The 22,765-nt window shown below is 44.6% G+C and overlaps 1 protein-coding gene across 4 annotated transcripts in view; it reads right to left on the bottom strand.

Moving 5' to 3' along the window:
* The window catches only part of PDE8A (phosphodiesterase 8A), a 143,015-nt gene that overhangs the window by 3,573 nt on the left and 116,677 nt on the right, over positions 1-22,765 (bottom strand). For all 4 annotated transcript variants that reach the window (XM_035024214.1, XM_035024213.1, XM_035024215.1 and 1 more), the window contains 5 exons: positions 22,597-22,732; positions 20,938-21,136; positions 18,276-18,493; positions 16,795-16,927; positions 14,132-14,299 (listed from right to left, as the gene is read on the bottom strand). In XM_035024214.1, the coding sequence (XP_034880105.1) occupies positions 14,132-14,299; positions 16,795-16,927; positions 18,276-18,493; positions 20,938-21,136; positions 22,597-22,732 (854 nt within the window). The remainder of the gene's footprint in view (positions 1-14,131; positions 14,300-16,794; positions 16,928-18,275; positions 18,494-20,937; positions 21,137-22,596; positions 22,733-22,765) is intronic.

The following is a 22,765-nucleotide window of genomic DNA, read 5'->3' as shown; positions in this document are numbered from 1 at the left end:
CGGGCGGCTCTGAGCCCCCAGGCCCGGCGAGAAGGGCGCCCCACTTTCCCTGGAAGGGGGTCACTCCCCCAGCTCTCCGCTGGACGCTCCTCGGAAGGGACGGGGCCCAGCACTCCCGAGAGGCGCCGAGGCTGCTGCGGATGCTGCCGGGAGCGGGCCCGGGAGCGGGGCCCAGGAGGAGGCCGGCGCTCCCGGCAGCGCCACGAGCCGAGGCTGCTCCGGGCGCTGCAGAGGGCGGGCTGGGGGGCGGGGGCGGGGGCGGGAGGGCCCGCCAGCAAGGGTCGGCGTCTGCTGGCTGGGGAAAGGTCTGCGTCAGGCCGCAGGCTGGCAGCTGTCCCGACGCGCCTGGTGCCGCGTGTCCGGGAAGGAGCAGGCAGAGCGGTAGAGCCTCAGGTTCACGGCCTGACGGGGCTGTCTGGCTCGGGGAGCTGGGCCCCGGGGCGGGGGGGCTCTCCTGACATTCTCTCTCGGGCTCTGCCGGACACCGAACCCGCTCTCAAGGCAGCCAAGGCAGAGGCTCCCTCAGCCCAGCTTCTGTGGCTCCGGTGCCCGTTCTGTCCCTGCTGCCCTCTCTGCCTGCACTCGGGAGTGGCTGGCCCACTGGAGATCAGAGAGACCCTCATACTCCAGGTCCTCTTGGGCCCAGTGTGACAGGTGCGTGGAACTTCTTCCAGGGCCCTTAGGCTCTGCTGGAGACGGTTTTCCCATGAGATTCAAAATGGTAGAAAACATCATGGTGTCTTGACTCACCCTTGACCTCCCCCCCCACTCTGCAGCCCGGGCACAGTCTTGGTCTGGAAACAGCAACCCTATTCCCAGCTGCTTCCCTTGAACTGGAGGGACTAGAGCTAATCTTATTTGCAAAATTCTAACCCATCTGACGGCCGCCCAAAGGGCTGGTCTCTGTTTCACCTAACTCCGCTCTCTAGTGCAAAATCAATGGCTGGTGCTTGGGAAAGTGCATGGGGTTTACAGACCCACAGATGCTGGGGGCAAGACGTTATGGATGGAGACCTCCAGTAGTGTAAGGCCCCAAGGAGAAGCTGGGAGGACTTGGACAGTACACATTCAAAAGCAGCTGCATATGCAGCAGAACTGAGAGGGCCACACATGGGCCCAGGAACGACTTGTGCTGAAATGACGTGAGGTGAACTGCTGCCTTCACATGGGGCTAATCCTGGAGCTTGGAGAGAGCCTGGCTCATTAGTGAAGGACTTCCCCCGGCACAAAGCAAACTGCAAAGACTGAAAGATATGTTCCCTCTACCCCACCCCCCGCCCCCGACCAGAACAAAGACTGTGAGAGGTGAGTCGTTCCCCCCACCCCCATGTACAATTTTCAACATAAGGCCAAAGAAACAGGAGAGAACAGCCTATCCAAAAGAAGAAAATAAGCCAGCAGAAGCCACCCCTGAAGAACACAGGCACTGGACTTACTAAACAAAGACTGTAAAATAACCATCTTACAGATGCTCAAAGAGCTAAAGGAAAACACAACAAAAGGCTAAAGGAAATCAGGAAACTGATATAGGAACCAAATAAGAATAGCAAGAAGAGAAAGAAATTATAAAAAGGACCCAAATAGAATTCTGGAGCTGAAAAATACAAAGAAAGATTTGAAAAATTCACTAGAGAGATTCAACAGCAGCTGTAAGCAGGTGGAAGAAAAAAAAAAATCAACAAGTCAGAAGACAGGGCATTTGAAATTCTCAAGTCTGAGGAGGCGAAAGAAAAAAGACATGAAGAAAAGTGACAAGAGCCTGAGGGACTTACAGGACATTATCAAAGGGACCAATATATGCATTATCAGAGTCCTGTTGAGAAAGGGGCAGAGGCTATTTGAAGAAATAGCCCTAAACGGCCATCACTTGAAGAAAGACCTAAATCTATAAAACCAAGAAGCTAAACAACTCCAAATAAACCCCAAAAGAACCATATTGGGACACATTATAACCAAACTGTCAAAAGCCAAAAACAAAGACTCTTAAAAGCAGCAAGAGAAAACTGACTTGTTACAAGAAATTCTATGTAAGATGCTCAGCTGATTTCTCAGGAGAAGCCTTGGAGGCCGGTACGCAAGGAAAGAAATGATGTAAAGGACTAGAAGACAAACCTGTCAACTGAGAATTCTTTATCCGGCAAAACTGTTCTTCAAAAACGAGGGAGAAATGAAGGTACTCCCAGATAAACAGAAGCAGAGAGGACTCATTAGCACTGGGTCTGGCTTACGGGAAATGCTAGAGGGAGTCTGTCAGGTTGAAGGGAAAAGAAGCCAGACAGTAACTCCAGGTCATATGAAGATGTGACAATCTCCAGCAAAGGTAAACATAAAGGCAAATATACAAAGCAATATTACTTTAATTTTGGTTTGTAATTCCATTATACTCTGTAGGATTTAAAAGACATGCATATGAATTACACACATTAATGGGTATATAGTGTATCAATATGTCATCTGTGACATCAAAGTAGGGTGGGGGGACAGAGATCTACAAGAGTTTGTATATATGACTGAAGCTGGTATCAATTTAAAATAAATTGCTTAACTTTAAGGTGGTATATGTACTATGCTAACTGCAAAAAACAAACAAACAAAAAACCCAAAATATTTACACAGAGAAGGAAGTGAGGTGATCAAATGTGTGCTACAAAAAAATCAAACACAAGGGCAGGCAGTAACGGGGAAAAGGAGGGACAAAAAAGCTGTAAGACATCAAGAAAACAAAATGGCAAAAGTAAGTCCTTCTTCATCAGTAAATATCTTAAATGTAAATGGTTTAAACTCCCCACTCAAAAGGCATAGGTGGCAGAATGGACAAAATCCTGTTCCAACTATATATTGTCTACCAAAGACTTTCTATCAGATATCAAGACACAAATAGGTTGAAAGAATGGGAAAAGGTATTCCATGAAATAACCGAGAAAGCTGAGGTGGTTATTCTACTATCAGACAAAATAGACTTTTAAGTCAAAAACAGACATAGAGGAGGACATTATGTATTGATAAACACGTTAATTTACCAAGAAGAAGCAACAATTACAAGCCTATATACGCCAAACATCAGAGCTCCAAAATACATGAAGAAAACACAGAACTGGAGGGAGAAACAGACACTTCTATAATAATAGTTGGAGACTTCAATTCTACACTTTGGATAATGGATAAAACAGCTAGATCAATAAGGGATCGAGGACTTGAATAATAAAAACCAATGGGACCTCAGAGACATTAAGAGAATATTCATCTAACAACACTTAAGATACGTAATTTTTCTCAAGCATAAGTGGAACATTCTCCAAGATAAAATGTATGTTAGGCCACAAAACAAGTCTTAATAAATATTTTAAAGATTAGAATCAAAGTACTTATTCTACTTGGAATGAAACTGGAAATCAACAGGAAGTAACCTGCAAAATTCACAAGCATGTGGGAATCAAATACTCTTAAACAACCAAGAGGCCAAAGAAGAAATCACACGGAAAATGATAAAATACCTCGAGGCAAACAGAAATGAAAACACAACATCTAGAAAGTTATGGGATGAGATAAAAGTAGGGCTGACAGGGAAATTTATGGCTATAGGTAACTACATTAAAAAGAAAACTCTCAATTCAACAACCTAACTTTACACCTTACTAGAAAGAGAACACACTAAACTCAAAGTCAGCAGGGGTAAAGAAATAACAGACTAGAGCAGAGTTAAGTAAAATAGAGAATAGAAAAATAGAGAAAATCCACAGAACCGAAAAAGTTCTCTGGAAAGATCAACACAACTGAAAAATCTTTACTAGATAGACTATGAGAAAAGAAGGTTCAAAATACTAAAATCAGAAGTAAAAGCGGAACAAAAGAACAAAATAAAAAAAAGAGGGGGACATTACTACCCATTTTACAGAAATAAATTATTATAAGGGGATACCGTAAACAGTTGTACCCCAACAAAATGGATAACCTAGATGAAATTAACATTCTCAGAAACCTACAACCTACTAAGACTCAATTATGAAGAAATGAGAATCTGAGTAGAACTATAACTAGTAAGGATGTTCAACCCAGTAATCAAAAACCTCCTAACAAAGAAAAGCCCTGGACCAGATGGCTTCATTGGTGAATTCTACCAAACTCTTAAACAGAATTAACACCAATCCTTCTTAAACTCTTCTAAAAAATTGGAAGAGGAGAGGACACTTCCTAATTCAACCTATGAGGCCAGCATTACCCTGATACCAAAGCTTGGCAGAGACATGGCAAGAAAACCACAGACCAATATCCCTTATGAATATTGATAGAAACATCCTCAACAAAATAGCAAACAGAATCCAGCAGCACATTAAAGGATCAGACACCATGACTAGATGGGATTTAATCCACTAATACAAGGATGGTTCAGCATCTAAAATCAGTTGATGTGATACACCATATTAAAATAGTGAAGGAAAGAACACATGATCACTGAAAATGTTAAATTTTATGTGTACTTTACCACACATACACACCTCTCCTGCTAAATTGCTTCCCAAATAGGTTGTAGCATTTTACGCACCTATTACTGATGAATGAATCCCAGATGCTCCACATCCTCATGAACAGTGTTGTCAGTCTCTGAAACTTCTAGCTACTCTTGTAGGTGCATAGTGGCCTTTCACTGTGGTTCTAACATCTATTTCCCTGATGACTAAGGATGTTCAGCACTTTTCAAAGGCTTATTGACTGTTCATACGTCTCCTTTTGTGAAGTGTCTGTTAAAATATTTGGCCATTTTAAATTAGGTGGTTTGTCTTTTTATTAATGAGCTATGATTGCTTATATATCCTGAATACAGCTGTTTGTCAGACAGGATTTGTAGATATTTTCTTCCAGTGTGGCTTGCTGTGCTTAGATGAGCATTATTCCTGAGTTTTGATTCTCATTTCCCAAATTTTCTTTTTATGGTGGTGGTTTTCCATAACTACAAAATATCTGTCCACTTCTAAATGGCCAAGGAGTTCTCCTATGTTTTTCTTTAAAAGCTTTATGGTTTCAGGTTTTATATTTAGGTCCGTGATCCACTGTGAAATGATATTCCTCTGGTATGAGGTAGAAGTTGTGGTTCATTTTTTGTTGGACATAGATATCTAAGTATTCCAATACCACTTGCTGAAAAAATTTTCCTTTCCCCACTGAGTATATAGATGTGGTCTATTTCTGAGACTTCTATATTCTTTTCCATCCATGTATCAGACATCTTTATGCTAGTACCACACTGGCTTAAGTTCTAAAGACAAACAGTGTAAAATTTCCAACTTTTTTCAAGTTTGCTTTGCTTATTCAAGATCCTTCACCTTTCCATATAAATTTTAGAATCAGTTTGTCAGCTTCTACAAAGAAACCAAAACCACCCCAAACTCCCCCCAAACAAAACAACAACAAAAGAACCCCCTGTGATTTTGATTGGAATTGCATTGATGTACACATCAGTTTGGAGAAAACTGTACCTTAACAAAAGAAAGCCTTCCAATCTGTAGACTTGGTATACTTCTATGTATTTTCAAGCGTTCTTTTGATTTCTCAGCAATATTTTGTGGTTTTCAGTATAAAGGACTAGACTTCTTTTTATTAAATTTGTTCCTAGATTTTTTTATTGCTATGCAAATAGGACTAGGTTTTTAGTTTCATTTTCCAGTTGTTTTTGGCTAGTATAAAAATACTATATATTTTTGTGTCTTAGGGCCTTGTGTCTTAGGACCTCGCTAAATCAAATCCTTATTAATGCTATTGTTTTGTACACTCCTTAGAGCTTTCCATATAAAAAATTGTGTCATCTGCAAATAGAAAAAAAATTTGTTTTCTATTCTTTGTACCTTTTTTCTCTTTATTGCAATGGCTAGGACAGCCAATACAATGTTCAACAGAGGTGGTGCCCTTCCCTGTCTTCCAATCTTGAGAATGTATTCAATATTTCACCATTAAATATAATGTCAGCTGTAAGTTTTTGTAGATGCCCCCCCCCTTTTTTTTTAAAGATTTTATTTGTTCTCCATATTAAAGTGTCTTTGTTTTGCTTTTTAAATTTCACGAGTGAAATTATATGGTATTTGTCTTTCTCTGACTTATTTAGCTTAGCATTATACTCTCTAGCTCCATCTATGTTGTTGCAAATGGCAAGATTTTATTCTTTTTTAAGGTTGAGTAATATTCCATTATATATATATACACTACTTCTTGATCCATGCATCTATTGATGTACACTTGAGTTGCTTCCATATTTTGGTTATTGTAAATAATGCTGCAATAAACTGAAAGGTGCACGTATCTTTTCAAATTAGTGTTTTCCTATTCTTTGGGTAAATACCCAGTAGTGGAACTGCTGGGTCATGTGGTAATTCTGTTTTTCATTTTTTGAGGAACCCCCATATTGTTTTCCACAATGGCTGCACCAGTTTGCATTCCCAATAACAGTGCAAGAGGGTTCTTTTTTCTCCACATCCTTACCAACACTTGTTGTCATGTTCTTTAGCCATTCTGACAGGTGTGAGGTGGTATCTCACTGTAGTTTTGATTTGCATTTCCCTGATGATGAGTCATGTTGAGAATCTTTTCATGTGTTTGTGGGTTGTCTGTAGGTCTTCCTTGGAGAAATGTTCATTCACGTCTTCTGCCCATTTTTAAATTGGATTTTTTTTTTGGTGTTTAACTGTACAAGTTCTTTATATATTTTGGATATAACCCTTTATGGGAGGTCATTTGCAATACAGTCTCCCATTCCATAGGTTGCCTTTTATTGTTTCCTTTGCTGGGCAGAAGCTTTTAATTTTGATGTAGTCCCAATAGTGTATTTTGCTTTTGTTTCATAGGAGACATATCTAGAAAAATGTTGTTATAGCTGATGTCAGAGAAATTACTGCCTGTACTCTCTTCTAGGATTTTTATGGCTTTAACTTTCACATTTCGGTCTTTAATCCATTTTTTTTTTAAGATTTTATTTATTTGACAGAGACATAGCAAGAGAGGGAACACAAGCAGGGGGAGTGGGACAGAGAGAAGCAGGCTTCCCACGGAGCAGGGAGCCCGATGCGGGGCTCGATCCCAGGACCCTGAGACCATGACCTGAGCTGAAGGCAGATGCCCAACGACTGAGCCACCCAGGTGCCCCTTTTTGGAGATTATTTTTGTGTATAGTTTAAGAAATGGTCCCATTTCATTCTGTTGCATGTAGCTGTCCTGTTTTCCCAGCACCAATTATTGAAGAGACTGTCTTTTTCCCATTGCATATTCTTGCCTCCTTTGTTGAAGATTAATTGACCATATAGTTGTGGGTTTATTTCTGGGCTCTCTATTCTGTTCTATTGATCTATGTTCTATTTTTGTCCCAGTACTATACTGTTTTGGTAACTGTAGCTTTGTAGTGTATCTTGAAATCTGGGATTGTGATATCTCCCAGTTCTTTCCTTCTTTTTCAAAATTGCTTTAGCTATTCAGGGTATTTTGTGGTTCCATACAAATTGTAGGCTTATTTGTTCTAGTTCTGTGAGAGATGCTATTGGTATTTTGATAGGGGTTGCATTAAGTCTGTAGATTGCTTTGGGTAGTATGGACATTTTAACAATATTCTCTAAACCCATGAGCATGGAATATCTTTCCATTTGTATTATCTTCAATTTCTTTCATTAGTGTTCTATAGCTTTCGGAATACAGGTTTCTCATCTCCTTGGTTAAGTTTGTTCCTAGGTATTTTATTATTTTTGGTGCAAGTGTAAATGGGATTTTCTTAATTTCTCTTTCTGCTACTTCATTATTAGTATACAGAATTGCAATGGATTTCTGTACATTGATTATATATGCAGTGACCTTACTGAATTCATTTATCAGGTCTAGTTTTTTGGTGGAGTCTTTTTTTTTTTTTTTTTAAAGATTTTATTTACTTATTTGAGAAAGAGAGATAGGAGACAGAGCACGAGTGGGGAGGAGAAGGGGAAGCAGGTTCCCCGCTGAGCAGGGAGCCTGACGTGGGTCTTGATCCCAGGACCCTGGCATCATAACCTGAGCCACCCAGGCACCCCCTTGGTGGAGTCTTTAGGATTTTCTATATATCGTATCATGTCATCTGCAAATAGTCAAAGTTTTACTTCTTTCTTACCAATTTGGATGCCTTTTATTTCTTTTTCTTGTCTGTTTGCTGTGGCTAGGACTTTTGGTACTATGTTGAATTAAAGTGGCTAGAGTGGACATCCTTGTCTTGTTCCTGATCTTAGGGGGAAAGCTCTTAGTTTTTCACCACTAAATATGAAGTTAGCTGTATGGCTTTATTTATTTGAGAGAGACAGCACAAGTGGGAGGGGCAGAGGAAGAGGGAGAGAGACTCTCATCGACTTTGCACTCAACACAGAGCCCCAAGTGGGGCTTGATCTCATGACCCTGAGATCATGACCTAAGCCGAAACCAAGAGTTGGACGCTTTACCAACTGCACCACCCGGGCACCCCAGCTTTGGGTTTTTCATCTATGGCCTTTACTATGTTGAAGTTTGTCCCCTCTAAACCTACTCTGTTGAAGGTTTTTTTTAATCATGAATGGATGTTGTACTTTGTCAAATGCTTTTTCTACATCTATTGAAATGATCATATGGTTTTTCCTTTCTCTTGTTGACGTGATATATCACATTGATTGATTTGCAAATATTGAACCACCCTTGCATCCCAGGAATAAATCCTACTTGATGGTGGTGAATAAATTTTTTAATATATTATTGGATTTCGTTTGCTAATATTTTGTTGAGGGTTTTTGAATCTATATTCAGTTCATTAAGATATTGGTCTGTAGTTGTCTTTTTGTAGTGTCTTATCTGGTTTTGGTATCAGGGTAGTGCTGGCCCCATAGAATGAATTGCTTTCCTTCCTCTTCTATTTTTTGGAATAGTTTGGGAAGAATAGGTATTCACTCTTCTTGAAATGTTTGGTAGAATTCACCTGGGAAGCCCTTTGGACCTGGACTTCTGTTTGTTCAGAATTCAATTCAATTTAATTGCTGGTAATAGGGGTTTGTTCAAATTTTCTATTTTTCCTTGTTCAGTTTTGGGAGGTTATGTGTGTCGAGGAACTTATTTTTTTCTAGACTGTCCAATTTGTTGGCATGTAATTTTTCATACTATTCTCATAATGCTTTGTATTTCTGTGGCGTTGGTTGTGATTTCTCGGATTTTGAGTCCTCTCTCTTTTTTTAAATTTTATTATGTTAATCACCATACATTATAACATTAGTTTTTTGTTTTTGGTTTTTTTTTTAGATTTTATTTATTTATTTGCGAGAGAGAGAATGAGAGACAGCACGAGAGGGAGGAGGGTCAGAGGGAGAAGCAGACTCCCCGCTGAGCAGGGAGCCCGATGCGGGACTCGATCCCGGGACTCCAGGATCATGACCTGAGCCGAAGGCAGTCGCTTAACTGACTGAGCCACCCAGGCGCCCTATATCATTAGTTTTTGATGTAGTGTTCCATGATTCATTGTTTGTGTATAACACCCAGTGCTCCATTCAGTACGTGCCCTCTTTAATACCCATCACCAGGCTAGCCTATCCCCCCATCCTCCTCCCCTCTAGAACCCTCAGTTTGTTTCTCAGAGTCCATAGTCTCTCATGGTTCGTCTCCCCCTCCAATTTCCTCCCCCTTCATTTTTCCCTTCCTGCTATCTTCTTCTTTTTTTTAAACATATAATGTATTATTTGTTTCAGAGGTACAGGTCTGAGATTCAACAGTCTTACACAATTCACAGCGCTCACCATAGCACATACCCTCCCCAATGTCTATCACCCAGCCACCCCATCCCTCCCACCCCCCACCACTCCAGCACCCTCAGTTTGTTTCCTGAGATTAAGAACTCCTCATATTACCACTTTCTCTGATTGACTTATTTCACTCAGCATAATACCCTCCAGTTCCATCCACGTCATTGAAACTGGACCATTTCCTTATACCACATACAAAAATAGACTCAAAATGGTTGAAAGACCTAAATGTGAGACAGGAGTCCATCAAAATCCTAAAGGAGAACACAGGCAGCAACCTCTTCGACCTCAGCCGCAGCAACTTCTTCCTAGAAACTTCTCTTTTTTTTAAGATTTATTTATTTGAGAGAGAGAATGAGTGGGTGGGGGAGGGACAGAGGGAGAAGCAGACTCCCCACTGAGCAGGGAGCCTGATGTGGGGCTTGATCCCAGGACCCTGAGATCATGACCCGAGCCCAAGGCAACCACTCAACCAACTGAGCCAACTAGGCGCCCCCCTCTCTCTTTTTTTAATAAGTCTGGCTAAAGGTTTATCAATTTTGTTGATCTTTTCAAAGAACCAGCGCCAGGTTTCATTGATTGTTTTATTGGTGTTTGTTTCTATTTTGTTTCTGCTCTAATCTTTACTATTTCCTTCTTTCTGCTGGTTATGGGTTTTGTTTTTTCTTCTTTTTCTTGATCCTTTAGGTGTAAGGTTAGATTGAGATTTTTCTTGGTTCTTGAGGTAGGCCTGTATTGCTATAAACTTCCCTCCTAGAACAGCTTTTGGTGCATCCCAAAGAGTTTGGACCATTGTGTTTTCATTTTCATTTGTCTCCATGTATTTTTTTTATTTCCTCTTTGATTTCTTGGTTGACCCATTTATTGTTTACTAGCACATTATTTAACCTCCATGTATTTGCGTTCTTTTCCAGATTTTCTCCTGTGGTTGATTTCTAGTGTCATAGCTTTGTGGGTTGGAAAAAGACGCATGGTATCACTCCAAATTTTGGGGTTTTTTTTGCCTAATATGTGATCTATTATGGAGAATGTTCCATGTACACTTGAAAAGAATATGTATTCTGTTTTAGGGTGGAATGTTCTGGATATATCTGTTAGATCCATCTGGTCTAATGTGTCATTCATAGCCATTGTTTTCTTGTTGATTTTCTGTTTGATCTATCCATTGGCGTAAGTGCATGTTAAAGTCTCCTACTATTATTGTATTACTATTGGTTACTTCCTTTACATTTGTTATTAGCTGCTTTTTGTGTTCCCATGTTTGGTGCACAAATATTTACAACTGTTACGCTTTGTTGGATTGTTCCCTTTATGACTATGTACCTATCTTTCTTTGTTTCTTGTTATAATCTTTTGTTTTAAAGTCTATTTTGTCTTACACAAGTATTACTACCCTGGCTTTCTTTTCACACCTATTTGTATGATAAATGCTTTTTCATCCCTTTACTCTCAGTCTGCATATCTTTAGGTCTGAAATGAGTCTGTTGTAGGCAGCCTATAGATGGGTCTTAATTTTTTATCTAATCCATCACCCTATGTCTTTTCATTGTTTAGTCCATTTACATTCAAAGTAATTATTGACAGGTAAGTATTCACTGCCATTTTGTTACTTGTTTTATGTTTGTTTTGTAGTTCTTCTCTGTTCTTTTCTTCCCTTGCTCTCTTCTCTCACGATTAATTGGCTTTCTTTGGTAAGATACTTGGATTCTTCGTCTTTATTTTTGTCTATTACCACTTTTTGATTTGTGGTTACCATTAGGTTATATATAACACCTTATGCATATAGCAGTCTATATTAAGTTAATGGTCACTTAAATTTGAACCCTTTCTGAAAGCACTAAATTTTGGGGTGCCTGGGTGGTTCAGTTGGTTAAGCAACTGCCTTTGGCTCAGGTCATGATCCCAGAGTCCTGGGATCGAGTCCTGCACCGAGCTCTCTGCTTGGCAGGAAGCCTGCTTCTCCCTCTCCCACTCCCCCTGCTTGTGTTCCCTCTCTCAATCTCTTTGTCAATTAAATAAGTAAAATCTTTAAAAAAAAGCTTTAAAAGCACTAAATTTTTATTCCTCTCTTCCCCACATTTTAGGTAGATGGTATCATACTTTTTACATCCTTTCATTTTGTGAATCCATTGATGGATTTTTTTTTAAGGTTTTATTTATTTATTCATGAGAGAGAGAGAAGAGAGAGAGAAGCAGAGGCAGAGGAGAAGCAGGCTCCCCACCTAGCATGGAGCCCGATGCGGGACTTGATCCCAGGACCCTGGGATCGTGACCTGAGCCGAAGGCAGACGCTTAACCATCTGAGCCACCCAGGTGCCCCTTGATGGATTTTTTTAATAGATATACTTAATATTACTGCTTTTTTGCTTCCTACTTTTCTTAATCCTGCTTATGGTCCTTCCTTCCCACTCAAAGAATCCCCTTTCACATTTCTTGTATAATTGCTTTAGTGGTGATGAATTCTTTTGTGGATCTGCCAAAGTCTTTCTCTCTCCTATTCTGAATAATAGCCTTGCCAGATATTGTTGGTTGTAGGGTTTTTCCCCTTTCAGCACTGTGAATATATCATGCCACACTCTTCTGGCCTACCAAGTTTCTGCTGAAAGCTCAGCTGGTAGTCTTATGGGGTTTCCCTTTTATGTAACTATTTTCTTTTGCTGTTTTAAAAATGCTCTGGGGTGCCTGAGTGGCTCAGTCATTAAGCATCTGCCTTCGGCTCAGCTCATGATCCCAGCATCCTGGGATCAAGCCCCACATGGGGTTCCCTGCTCCGCAGGAAGCCTGCTTCTCCCTCTCCCACTCCCCCTGCTTGTGTTCCCTCTCTTGCTGTGTCTCTCACAAATAACATCTTTTTAAAAAAAAAAATGCTCTGAAGATCACTACTTTTTGCCATTTTAATTACTATGGGCCTTGGTGTGGGAATCTCTTGGTTGATTTTGCTGGGGTCTCTCTGTGCCTCCTGGATCTGGATTTCTGTTTCCTTCCCCAGATTCAGGAAGTTTTCTGCTTTTTCTTCAAATTTTCTGCCCCCTTTTCTTTCTCTTCCTCTTCTGGGGTCCCTATAATGTTATTATGCTTGATGGTGTCACTGAGTTCCCTCATTCTATTCTGTTCCCTTTTTTCTCATATTCAGCTCAATTGCTTTCCGTTACTCTGTCCTCCAGGTCACTGATCTGTTCTTCTCCTTCCTCTGTTTATTCCCTTTAGTGTATTTTTAATTTTAGTTATTGAGTTCTTTATCTCTGACTGGTTATGTTTTCTATCTCTTTGTTGAGGGTGTCACTGAGGTCTTCCACTCTTTTCGCAAGTCCAGTTAAGCATCTTTCTTACCATTATTCTAAATTCTTCATCAAGCATATTATCTCTGTTCCACTTAGATCTCTTGTTGTGATTCTGTCCTGTTCTTTCATTTGGGACATGCTCCTCTGTATCCTCATTTTGGCTCTGTGTTTGGAAATTCAGTTATGTCTGCTGCTCTTGAAAGCAGTGGCCTTAAGAAGGCGAGGTCCTGTAGTGCCCTGCGGTGCAGTGTCCCTTGTTCACCAGAACCTGGTGCTTCAGGGGTGTCTCATATGCGTGTTGCTGTGCCGTGTTCGCCTCCAGTCGAAATGGCTCTCTGTGCCTACTGTGGGTAGGGTTTGGTCCCTGTGCTGTTAGCGGGTCTGTCTGGAGCTTGAATTGGGTCAGACCAGACCTACTGGGGCCACAGTTGAACTAGTATGTGTGGGTTTCTTCCCCTCTCCCTGCAGCAGGAGTCACTTTGAGGTGGTGCCACCCAGGCGCCCTGAAGTCCACTGATTTTTCAAGTTCCAGGTTATAAGCCCCACTGATTAGAAGTTAAACCTCTCTGTTTTTTCAAAGCCAAATGTTATGGGGATTTGTCTTCCTGGTGTGGGGTCTGCTCCTTTCCCCTCTCTGCGCCTGTCCCTCCCTACCATGGGCGGCCCTGGAGGTCCATTTGGCTCCTTCAAGGTGCCCTTCCTACCCTCTTGGATGCGGCATGTATGTACATGCTTTCAATAAATTTGAAAAACTTCTAGCCATTGCATTTTCTAGTTTTTTTTCCTGTCCCACAAGAATTTTTTCTACCCAGAGACAATATGAAGGGCAGACAACAGTGTAAAGTGCTGTTAGGAGAAAATTCTTAACCCAGGATTCTATAGCCAGTGAAGATACTCTGCAAGAAAGAAGGCAAATACATTTTCAGATAAGATAAAACTAATCGAATTCACTCCTGGTAAACCTGTAATGCAAGAAGTGCTCTTCAAAGACAGAATTTCACTTAGAACTCTATTTCCTAGTGTTAAGCCCCTTGCCTCTAATGGTTGTATTGTGTTTCTCTCTGTTAAGGAACTTAAGAGGCTGCATCTCACCTGAGAAAAATATTCTTCTGAGATGCGTCCGGCCCACTCAATGCACTGCTCCAGGGGTCGGCAGGGATTGGACACATCTGCGCATTTAATCAGCATTCGTTTAATCAGAGTCCGGTTCTCTGGAGTCCTGAGCATAGTGTTTATGGCTTCTTCATCTCTATTCACTTCCTAAAACATGAGAGAACACAATCAAAGTGGGTTCCCTGGTACTAAGCCCTGTCTTACAGGTGTGGCCCCCACTGGACATACAGTAAGGCACTGACCAGGATCTACAAGTAAGGCATTTCACGGACCAGTGAGGAGTATAATCCGAGCACTGAGCTCAGCCCCTCACTTGACAAAAAGGAAAACCAAGGTCCAGTGAGATTCCAGCAGGACCCAAGAGTAGAGGGTAGCACTCGAGATTGTCGTTGTGCCCCTCCCCTCTTCTTGGTTCTTTTCTTCCCACTCCAGATATTTCTCACAGTTGCTTTTTCTTTGTTCTATTGCTACTGCTCTCCCTTGGGACATGAGCAGTATCTTTTTTATACCTACTAAAAAAAAAAAGTGTGAACTGTAAACATAAAAGGTTTCTCTTCTCTTTCACCAAAAGGAAACTTCTGGTGCACCAGGCTCCCCGCTTTGCACAACCCAACCCCTAACCCAGTCCCATGATAGGTATGATTTTGAGAATTAGCTGTCAGCGTACCCAGATTTGTCAGATACAGTGATACTTAACAGTCATTCTCTTTTGATCTTCACTCACAAAGATTTATGGTAGGCACGGGAAGCAGTATTATGTACTATTGTATTTTATACATGAGGACACTGGGACTCAGAGAGGTGAAAAGACTTGTCCAGAGCTACCCGGCTGAGCCAGGGTAAGAACTTCAGGTCTACCTTTAGTTGTGGGCTCTGTCTATTCATAGTACCATATACTGTCTGGTTTAAAGGAGCGTCACTGGTATGGATTCTCAACCTGTGGTATAACGGACCTGGTGGTTAAGCCCTCTGAAGCAAATTCAGGTTGGAAGAGGGAGTACCAGGACAAAGAGCATGGTCAGAGACCGCAACAAGCTAGTCTCCTTATGCTTTCCAAAAAAGTCAATCACGCGGTTCCACTGAGTAATCACAATGATCTAAAACGGCCTGATGGTCCCATCTCAATGAGGACAGATATGCCATTAAGATGGGCGTATGCCCATCCAGAGCCCAGGCTGCCTATTCTCCTGGAGAGTGCCACAGTGGACATGACCAAGGCTGCCTTGATAGGTCTCCTTGCCCCAAGTTTCCTACCACCAACCAGCTTTGTGTTGACTCTTCTCTCTTCAGCTGTGTGACTACGGTTCAGTCCTGCTAGCTGTAAACTTTAACTTTCACATTACTTTGTCCCTCCTCTGCTCACCAGATTGGTTTCCAGTCTCAGAAGTAACCCCAAGTACTAACAGCTGAGAGATGTGACTTTCAAGTGGAACAGAATCAACCCCAAGTACTAGCAGATGAGCGATGGTACAGAATCCTCAGATTGAGTCTGGGACCTGCCCAGACTTGATGAAAGAAACCAAGACTGTGGCATGGAGTTGGCCAGGGGCAGTGGCCTGGTTGACATCCAAAAGGTTGGTGGTGTGGGTGCTTCCACACTGGAAGTCCTTGGAAAGGAAGTGAAGTCAGAAGCAGGTTGACAAACTGAGAGAACAGGGTGGGTGAAGGAAGCAGAGTTCTCAGTGGGTTTCAGATCAGGTGAAAGAGGAACAAGTGTAAAGGCGGTAATAAGCTAGAAAGCCAGGGACAAAGGCCAGGGCCAGACGAGTTGCGGGAGTCAAGTGGGGTCAGAATTCAAGGAATGGTAATCCTAGCCTCATAGGATAAACCATCGCTGTGCCTAGTAAAGACTCTCAGGATGGTGACAGGAGCAGGGGGTAGGGGCGAAGGCTGTGGAAACGACTGTGAGCTGGTGCCAAGATGCTCAGTGTATGTGGGGGAGGTGGTAGGGCCTCAGAGGAAGAGGGTACATGAAAATATATGCTGTAGGTGCTGATCTCATGCTGAATCTAGTGTAACAGGTGCCATTTATTCCGTGCCTACCTTGTCCCATGCCCACCAGTCCTATGCCTTCAGCTTTATTCTGCCCATTCTACAGACAAGGAACTGGGGAAGCACAACTGGGATGGAACTCAGCTGTGGTCTCCTGCCTGGCCAGAGGTTTAATGTCCTTGCCAGGCAGTCATTGTGGACTCCAGGCCTCAAATCCAGAAATGATGTCCAACAATAATGTCACCCTTGGGACCAAAATACAGGGTCCTTCTCAACCCCCCACCCTCCCGTGACAGAGACCAGCACTGCTGCCAAGCATGTGCACAGTGGGGAGTAGGTGGGGGAGACCTCAAGGGCACCAACTGACCCCAGGATGCCCAAGAAGAGGGGGAGGGAAGAGTGTGAGAATGCACAGGAATGGTCCACCCAACCTAAAGTTAGTTGCAGAGTTTCCACATCTACTTTCGGAGGTCTTAATTTTTTCCTGACAGGTTCGTATACTTTAAATAACTTTTCAACCAATGGAAATTAAATCCAAGGAACTACTGGGAAGTCTTCCACAGCTCATCACATCTTATCCTCTGGTTCCCCACAAGACACAGGGATAAGGGCCCCAAACAGAGGCTCTCCTTACAGTCGGTCTTCCTTACCCCATTTACTTCGAGTGCTGCCAGGGGCTTGTTGATGCTGTTGACAAATTTGTTGACGTGCTCGAAGTGCTTTGTCATTTCTGTGGCTAAGACCATGTCGATAATAGCCTGGCGCAGCGTCCGATAGTCATTCCTGTTTCAGACGACAAACGAGAGGGTGCTATAGAGGACTCATCCAGACCAGACAGGTACTCCTGGAAACCGTCTCTTCTTTAGGATAGTACCCACTGTGGTAAAATTCTAATGTGACAGGAAGTCACAAGAAACACTTTAAAACAAGATCATTAGCAAGGGGAACCTGAGCAGAGGCTAAAATCGGGAAGCTTGTGGGCACGACTTTACAGGTGCAATGTTCATCATTCTGTAGCATAAAGCACACAGCTCTTAGAATAAGAGAACATAGCAGGGGTGAACAAAGGCAGAGATCTGTGGTTATGAAGAATGTACCCCCTACAGAGGAACCCTGAGATTCAACAATTTCAGTGCCCAGAAACTTAGAGGGTAGCTTCCGACAGCTGAGAAGCTCACAGGGAATACTTGTGTACCTCTTCCTCCAGTCCTTTTTATTCAATCATTTTGTGACATTTCTCTCTGTCCAACCCCTTCTCCAGTCACCCCATTGCTTTCCCTGGACACGACCCAGGTTACCAGGGTCTTGTGTATTTTTCCAGAGCTAACTGATGTCTATACCAGCAACTATGAATAAAACCTACTGAAATTCCAGAACATGGCAAAAGGAAGTTTTCCAAATTAATGTCTTCCACCTGATATTTATGAAGTCCCTCTCATGGTCCCGGCACCATGCTAGACACTGAGGATACGGTGATGAACAAAGGGCAGTGGCTACTTACAGAACTTAAGAATCAAATCAGGCATTAGCCAAGTAATGAAAAATGATGATGTAAATATGTGACAAGGGCTGTGAAGGGACCTGGCACTGAGGGGTCAGGGGAGGCTTCCTCAAAGTAACATCTGAACGCTGACACTGCCGAGAAGCGTGCTGGGCCCAGGAGGGCGGAGTGGAGTGTTCGGAGCAGAGCTGGAAGATGACAGCTTCTCTGAGTCTCGAGAAGCTCCGATGTCAGCATTACACTTTGCCACCTCGAAATGCCAAGACATAAAAGAGCTGAACCTTGAAAGCATCGTGCTAAGAGAGAGGAGCCAGTCACAAAAGACCATTAGGGGTGCTCCCATTTATTAGGAAATGTGCAGAACTGGCAGATCTATGGGGACAGAAGGCGCACCCACGGGTGCCTGTGGCTGGGGGGATTCTAGCAGGGACCGGGAAGTGACTGCCAACGAGTCTGAGGTGCTTTGTGGGGGAGGAGGGACATGTTCTCAAGTTCACTGCGGTGATGACCGCACTGCTCTGAATAGCCTGACACCCACCGTACACTTGAAATGAGAGAATTCTCAAGTCCGTGAATCGTATCTCAAAGTTGTTAGAGGGACCAGCATGCTCCCCTACTCAGTGCTCTCACCTCTCCATGTTCTTGAAGATATTGCATTTGTCATCTCGGGTGGTCAGCTGGAAAGCCAGGGCCGCATGGTGGCTCTCCAGCACAGCAGTGTCATTATACAAGATGGCCAGCTCACTTCCAGCATTGCACAGGAACGAGTTGGTCCGCCCAGGGTGGTCCACGTCGTGGACAGTGGCTGCAATAAGCGCAGCGACCTCATCGACCGGATCTAAAGTTTGCTGCAAATGAGAGAGCTTGTAAAAACGGGGGCTTGGCCCTGAAAGCAGGGAAGCCTTCTATAGAGTTTCCTTGCTGCCCTATTACTTCGAGGGAAAAATATCCCAGATTTCGGAGAAAAGCACAGTGTTGAGCAAATCCAGTTTCCCTACATCCGCTGAAAAACAGTTGCATGTTTGTGCTTGTTAACGAGAGAACATTATCTGATTCCCGGTCTCACACAAGTTAAGGACTTACCCAAATACGAGGTGTCCTCAACAGACAGGAGTCACCTCCTCAGCCAGTCTGGCTCTAGACCCATCACAAAAAGTCTGAGATACTGACTTGGACCAACGTAAACCAGTATTATTGAGAAATAATTTAAAATGTGCATCATTTACGTTAACAGGGTTGGTCTAGTGTTTCCCTCCCTTTCACGATCTTTGTCAGGCGGATGTCAGGGTTTTGTGAGTTTGGTAAAATAATCTGGAAGTTCTCCATCATTTTCAAGTCTCTGAAAAGGTTTATGTAACTTGGAAAAATCCCTCAAGGGGCTGAAGAACTCACTGATGATCTGAGTCAGGAGCCAGATTATGAAGAATTTTGTCGACAGGTTAAGAACTACTTCTGCGGTACTGACCTCTTGGTTTCCTACTTCTAGTATGTGACGTAAAACATTTCACCTTAAGGCTTTTAAGTTAGTACAGAAGTGTCTGGCACCTTCTTCTTTCTGCATTTCTTGATTAGTTTGGCTAGAATTTAATTTTCTTGGTTATTTCAAAGAACCATTTTGGATTATCATTTGGTCTTCTCATTCTATAGGTCTTAATATATTAATTTCTCATTGTGTTGATTTCTTAAAATTATTTAAAATGCTCTGCCCACCTGCCATGGCCCTGTAGGGCTGTCCCCAGGTGCCAGGACACCAGGCAATGACACAGCGCTGTCTCCCCCCTCAAGAAGCCTTGTTCTTAGATACAAAACCCATGGTTGGATCCTTCTGCTCTTGAGTTCTGAAACTGAAATGGTGATGCCACAGAACTCCCTGGACCCTCTGAGCCATTTTATGATGGATGTTGATGGAAAGAACACAAATACTTTGGCAGATCCGTGCAAGTCTAGTTGCTGCTTTGAAAATTTCCCTAATGAAGTCATTTACAACGTGAAAAGCTTTCTTAGGAACTTGGTTTGGGGGTGGGCAGTGAGTTACATTCCTCGACTGGAACCTTTCTTCTGTGAAGCTCTCCGTACCATAACCTCTTTTCATCCCCCTTTCCTGCTGCCTCAAAGCTAGACGTCAAGCTGCCAGGCAGCGCCCAGGGGGACTCTGAGCCAGGTGTGACTGGCCACCAGTAGGGCCAGTGGCCCCTGCACTGAGTCAGCAGAGGACAGACCTGCTGTGCCAATGCAGTCATCTCAGGAGCAGGCCCACATGGAGGGGACACACAGACAAGGGGCATCGAAGTCCATACCGGGGGCGGGGGGAGGGTAGTCCAGGCAAGTCTCCCTGGAGGAACAAAGGCTGGTACGGATCCCTGAAGGACAGGTGGGGACACAGGGAAGCCAGCAGCAGCAAAGGCAACAGCAGACCAAGGGCAGGGGAGCCAGAAACCTCAGTGGTTTAGCACGGCCCACACGGGGCCTGTGTGTCGGGAGCTGTGAATCACCCTACTGCGGAGTTTAAGTCCGGTAGGAGGTGGGAAGCCGCTCCCGGGAACGGCATGGTCAGATGTGCCGTTTCAGAAAGCTCGTGCTGGCGGCAGTGTGGGGGAGTCCCGCGGGGGGCTGGACGGGGGGGCAGGAGTGCTCAAGTGGTACCAGGGAGAGGAGAAAGCAGGGCCCTCACTAGGACGGCTCAAGGGCATCAGGAGGTGGAGATAATCCTGAGGACACTGGGGGCCCCGGTAGGCAAGGTCCCAGGACCTACTGGATGACACGGGCTTGGGAGAGGAGAGAACAGAAAATGCTTCCAGGTTTCTGACCTGGCTGTCCTCTTGGCTGGTGGAACTCCGGCCTTGGGGCCGGCAACCCCAGGCGGGAGCAGAGCTGGCCAAGGATCAACTTGGCCTCAACCCCTGCTGACACCGAGGGATGGGGTGAGTATAGGGGCAGCTCATTCAGACTTAGGTGCTCTGCAACAGTTAGGGCTGTTCTTCTGGGGTCTCACTCCAAGCCTACAGACAAGTTGCAGTCAACTGTTCTGGCTGGTTTTCTCCGTGGGGACCAATCCGCTCCTTACACTCCCACAGAAGGGCGGGGCTCACGTCATGAATTGACCTATCGATCCGCAGAGCCGCAGCTCAGCCTCCTGCCCAATCCCCCATGCGGCCGCACCCTCCGCGGGGCCAGGTGGCCCACAGGTGGGGACCCCTGGGCAGTGGCCCTGCAGAGCACCTCGGTGGCGGCGGAGGCCGCAGCCCATCCCACCACTCCTGCCCGCTAAGCATGGTGCACACACGCAGCTCACCTTTATCCTCTCTTTGCAGAGAAAGTAGGCAGTGGCGTGAAGCACGTCGGCAGAGTGTGTCGAGTTGTGGTAGGGGTTAGAAGAGTGGTAACTGGCTTCAATGATCTGTAACCACGATCTCAGCGTCGGCTCGGAGCAGTTCAAGAATTCACAGATTCCGAAGCGAGCAAACATTTTGAGACCAAGATAAATCAAAGGCCTACAGAGAAAAACATGCACAGCCTTAAAACAAAGAAACGGGCCCAGTGTTGGGAGCCCTGAATAGGTTCAGACCCAACCGGCAAAGCGGAGCCAGTCTTCAGAGAGCGTGTGGGCAGCGAGGGAGCCCGCCCGGACAGTGCCGGGTGGCCCTTTCTCCCGGTAGCCACCACCCAGTGCCGGCTCTCTGTCCGTGTTCTCCACGGGCTGGGGTGAGGTGTGCTCGCCACCCCCTTCCTCATTCACACTTCTACTTGCACCAGTAGATTCCTCAAAATCAATGTAATGCCAGGCTTGAACCCTTGCCTCACCTTTGCACTCGCTGGACCTATGTTATTGGCCAGATGTCCGGTCTAGAAGCAAGTAAGTTTCTGAAGGTGGCATTATGAGCCAGACACCGTCACCTGTCATGTAACGGTCTCAGTAATCTGGAGGTGGGTGCCGCAGCATGAGGCCGTTTCCCCTGAGAAGGTGACCAACAGGCCACCAAGTCAGGCCCTTCCTTGAGAAGTTGCCTTGATCCGGCATCTGGCCTTCAGCTTGGAGAGTCAAGAGACAGCCATGCTGAGGCAGCATCCAGAGGCCATCTGGCCCACAGGGCTCGGACTGACCTGCCCTGGCCTGCCTCCCATGAATGCAGCGTCACTAACCTAGAAGCCAGGTGTTCGAAGGTTCATGTGCTTTCGGAGGATCCTTTCTACTGTCCTTGCCCACGTGCGGTACATGGAAACAGAAGACACTAGAAGGCTGACTCCTGGTGAGCATGCCTGAAGGGCAGGGCTGTCTTGGGGACAGACCGGAAGGAGGTGTGAAGAGTTAGTTATCCCACAGGCCAACAGAGCACACCTCTCCCGCAGCTCTGGGCCTGGCCACCACCTGACAGGGCAGCCTTCTCTGTGTGCCACGTCAACTACACCCCTGTGGCCAACTGTTCTTTTCCAGAGAGGCACAATCAGAAGGTAAAAATCCCGATCCCACCCTCACTCTGTGAGCACACCCAGATCAGGATGACCGGAGTTTTGGGAGGCTCTAGGCCTGTCACCAGCACAGCAACTGCGATCTGGGGACAGCTCTTAGCAAATGTGTCTGTTTGTGTATTTCTAATTTTTAGTTCTATCCTGAGTGGGACTCTGTGCCGCTGTCTCAACATATTACCACATACAGAAGACACTAATATCCGTATTTTATAGGAGAAACTGGAGCCACCCCGAGAAGGTGAGTCACTTGCTCAACTTCCCACTTGCCCTGAGTCTGCTGTCTCTGCAGGAGTGGCGACCTGGCCGCCCTCCCTGACCCCTGTAGGCCCAGGCCGTCAGGGGCACCTGCTGCCCAGCTCCTCTTTCCAGAGCCTCCCTCCCTGACCAGGCACGGGCTCTGGAAGGACCACACTCCTTGGATGGCTTTTTCCACAGAGGCGCTCAGAGCTAAGCTGTGTGTCTGCCAGGCTGCACGTGGACTCACCTTTTATGTGTGGCAGCCTCCAGTTCAAATATATTAAAGTCCCAGTACTCCTCGTTTTCCATGGCCCGAGCTATCCGTGGGGGGACGTCGTGAAGGGAGATGGGGGCGTTTATACTGCTGGGCATCTGCTGAAGATCTGCAGAGGGATGTGGTTTGGAGAACAAAGTTA

Source organism: Mirounga leonina, unplaced genomic scaffold (assembly GCF_011800145.1).
Source record: "Mirounga leonina isolate KUSES-001 unplaced genomic scaffold, KU_Mleo_1.0 Mir_178, whole genome shotgun sequence".
Taxonomy (NCBI): Eukaryota; Metazoa; Chordata; class Mammalia; order Carnivora; family Phocidae; genus Mirounga; species Mirounga leonina.
This window is presented reverse-complemented; position numbering and strand designations above follow the sequence as displayed.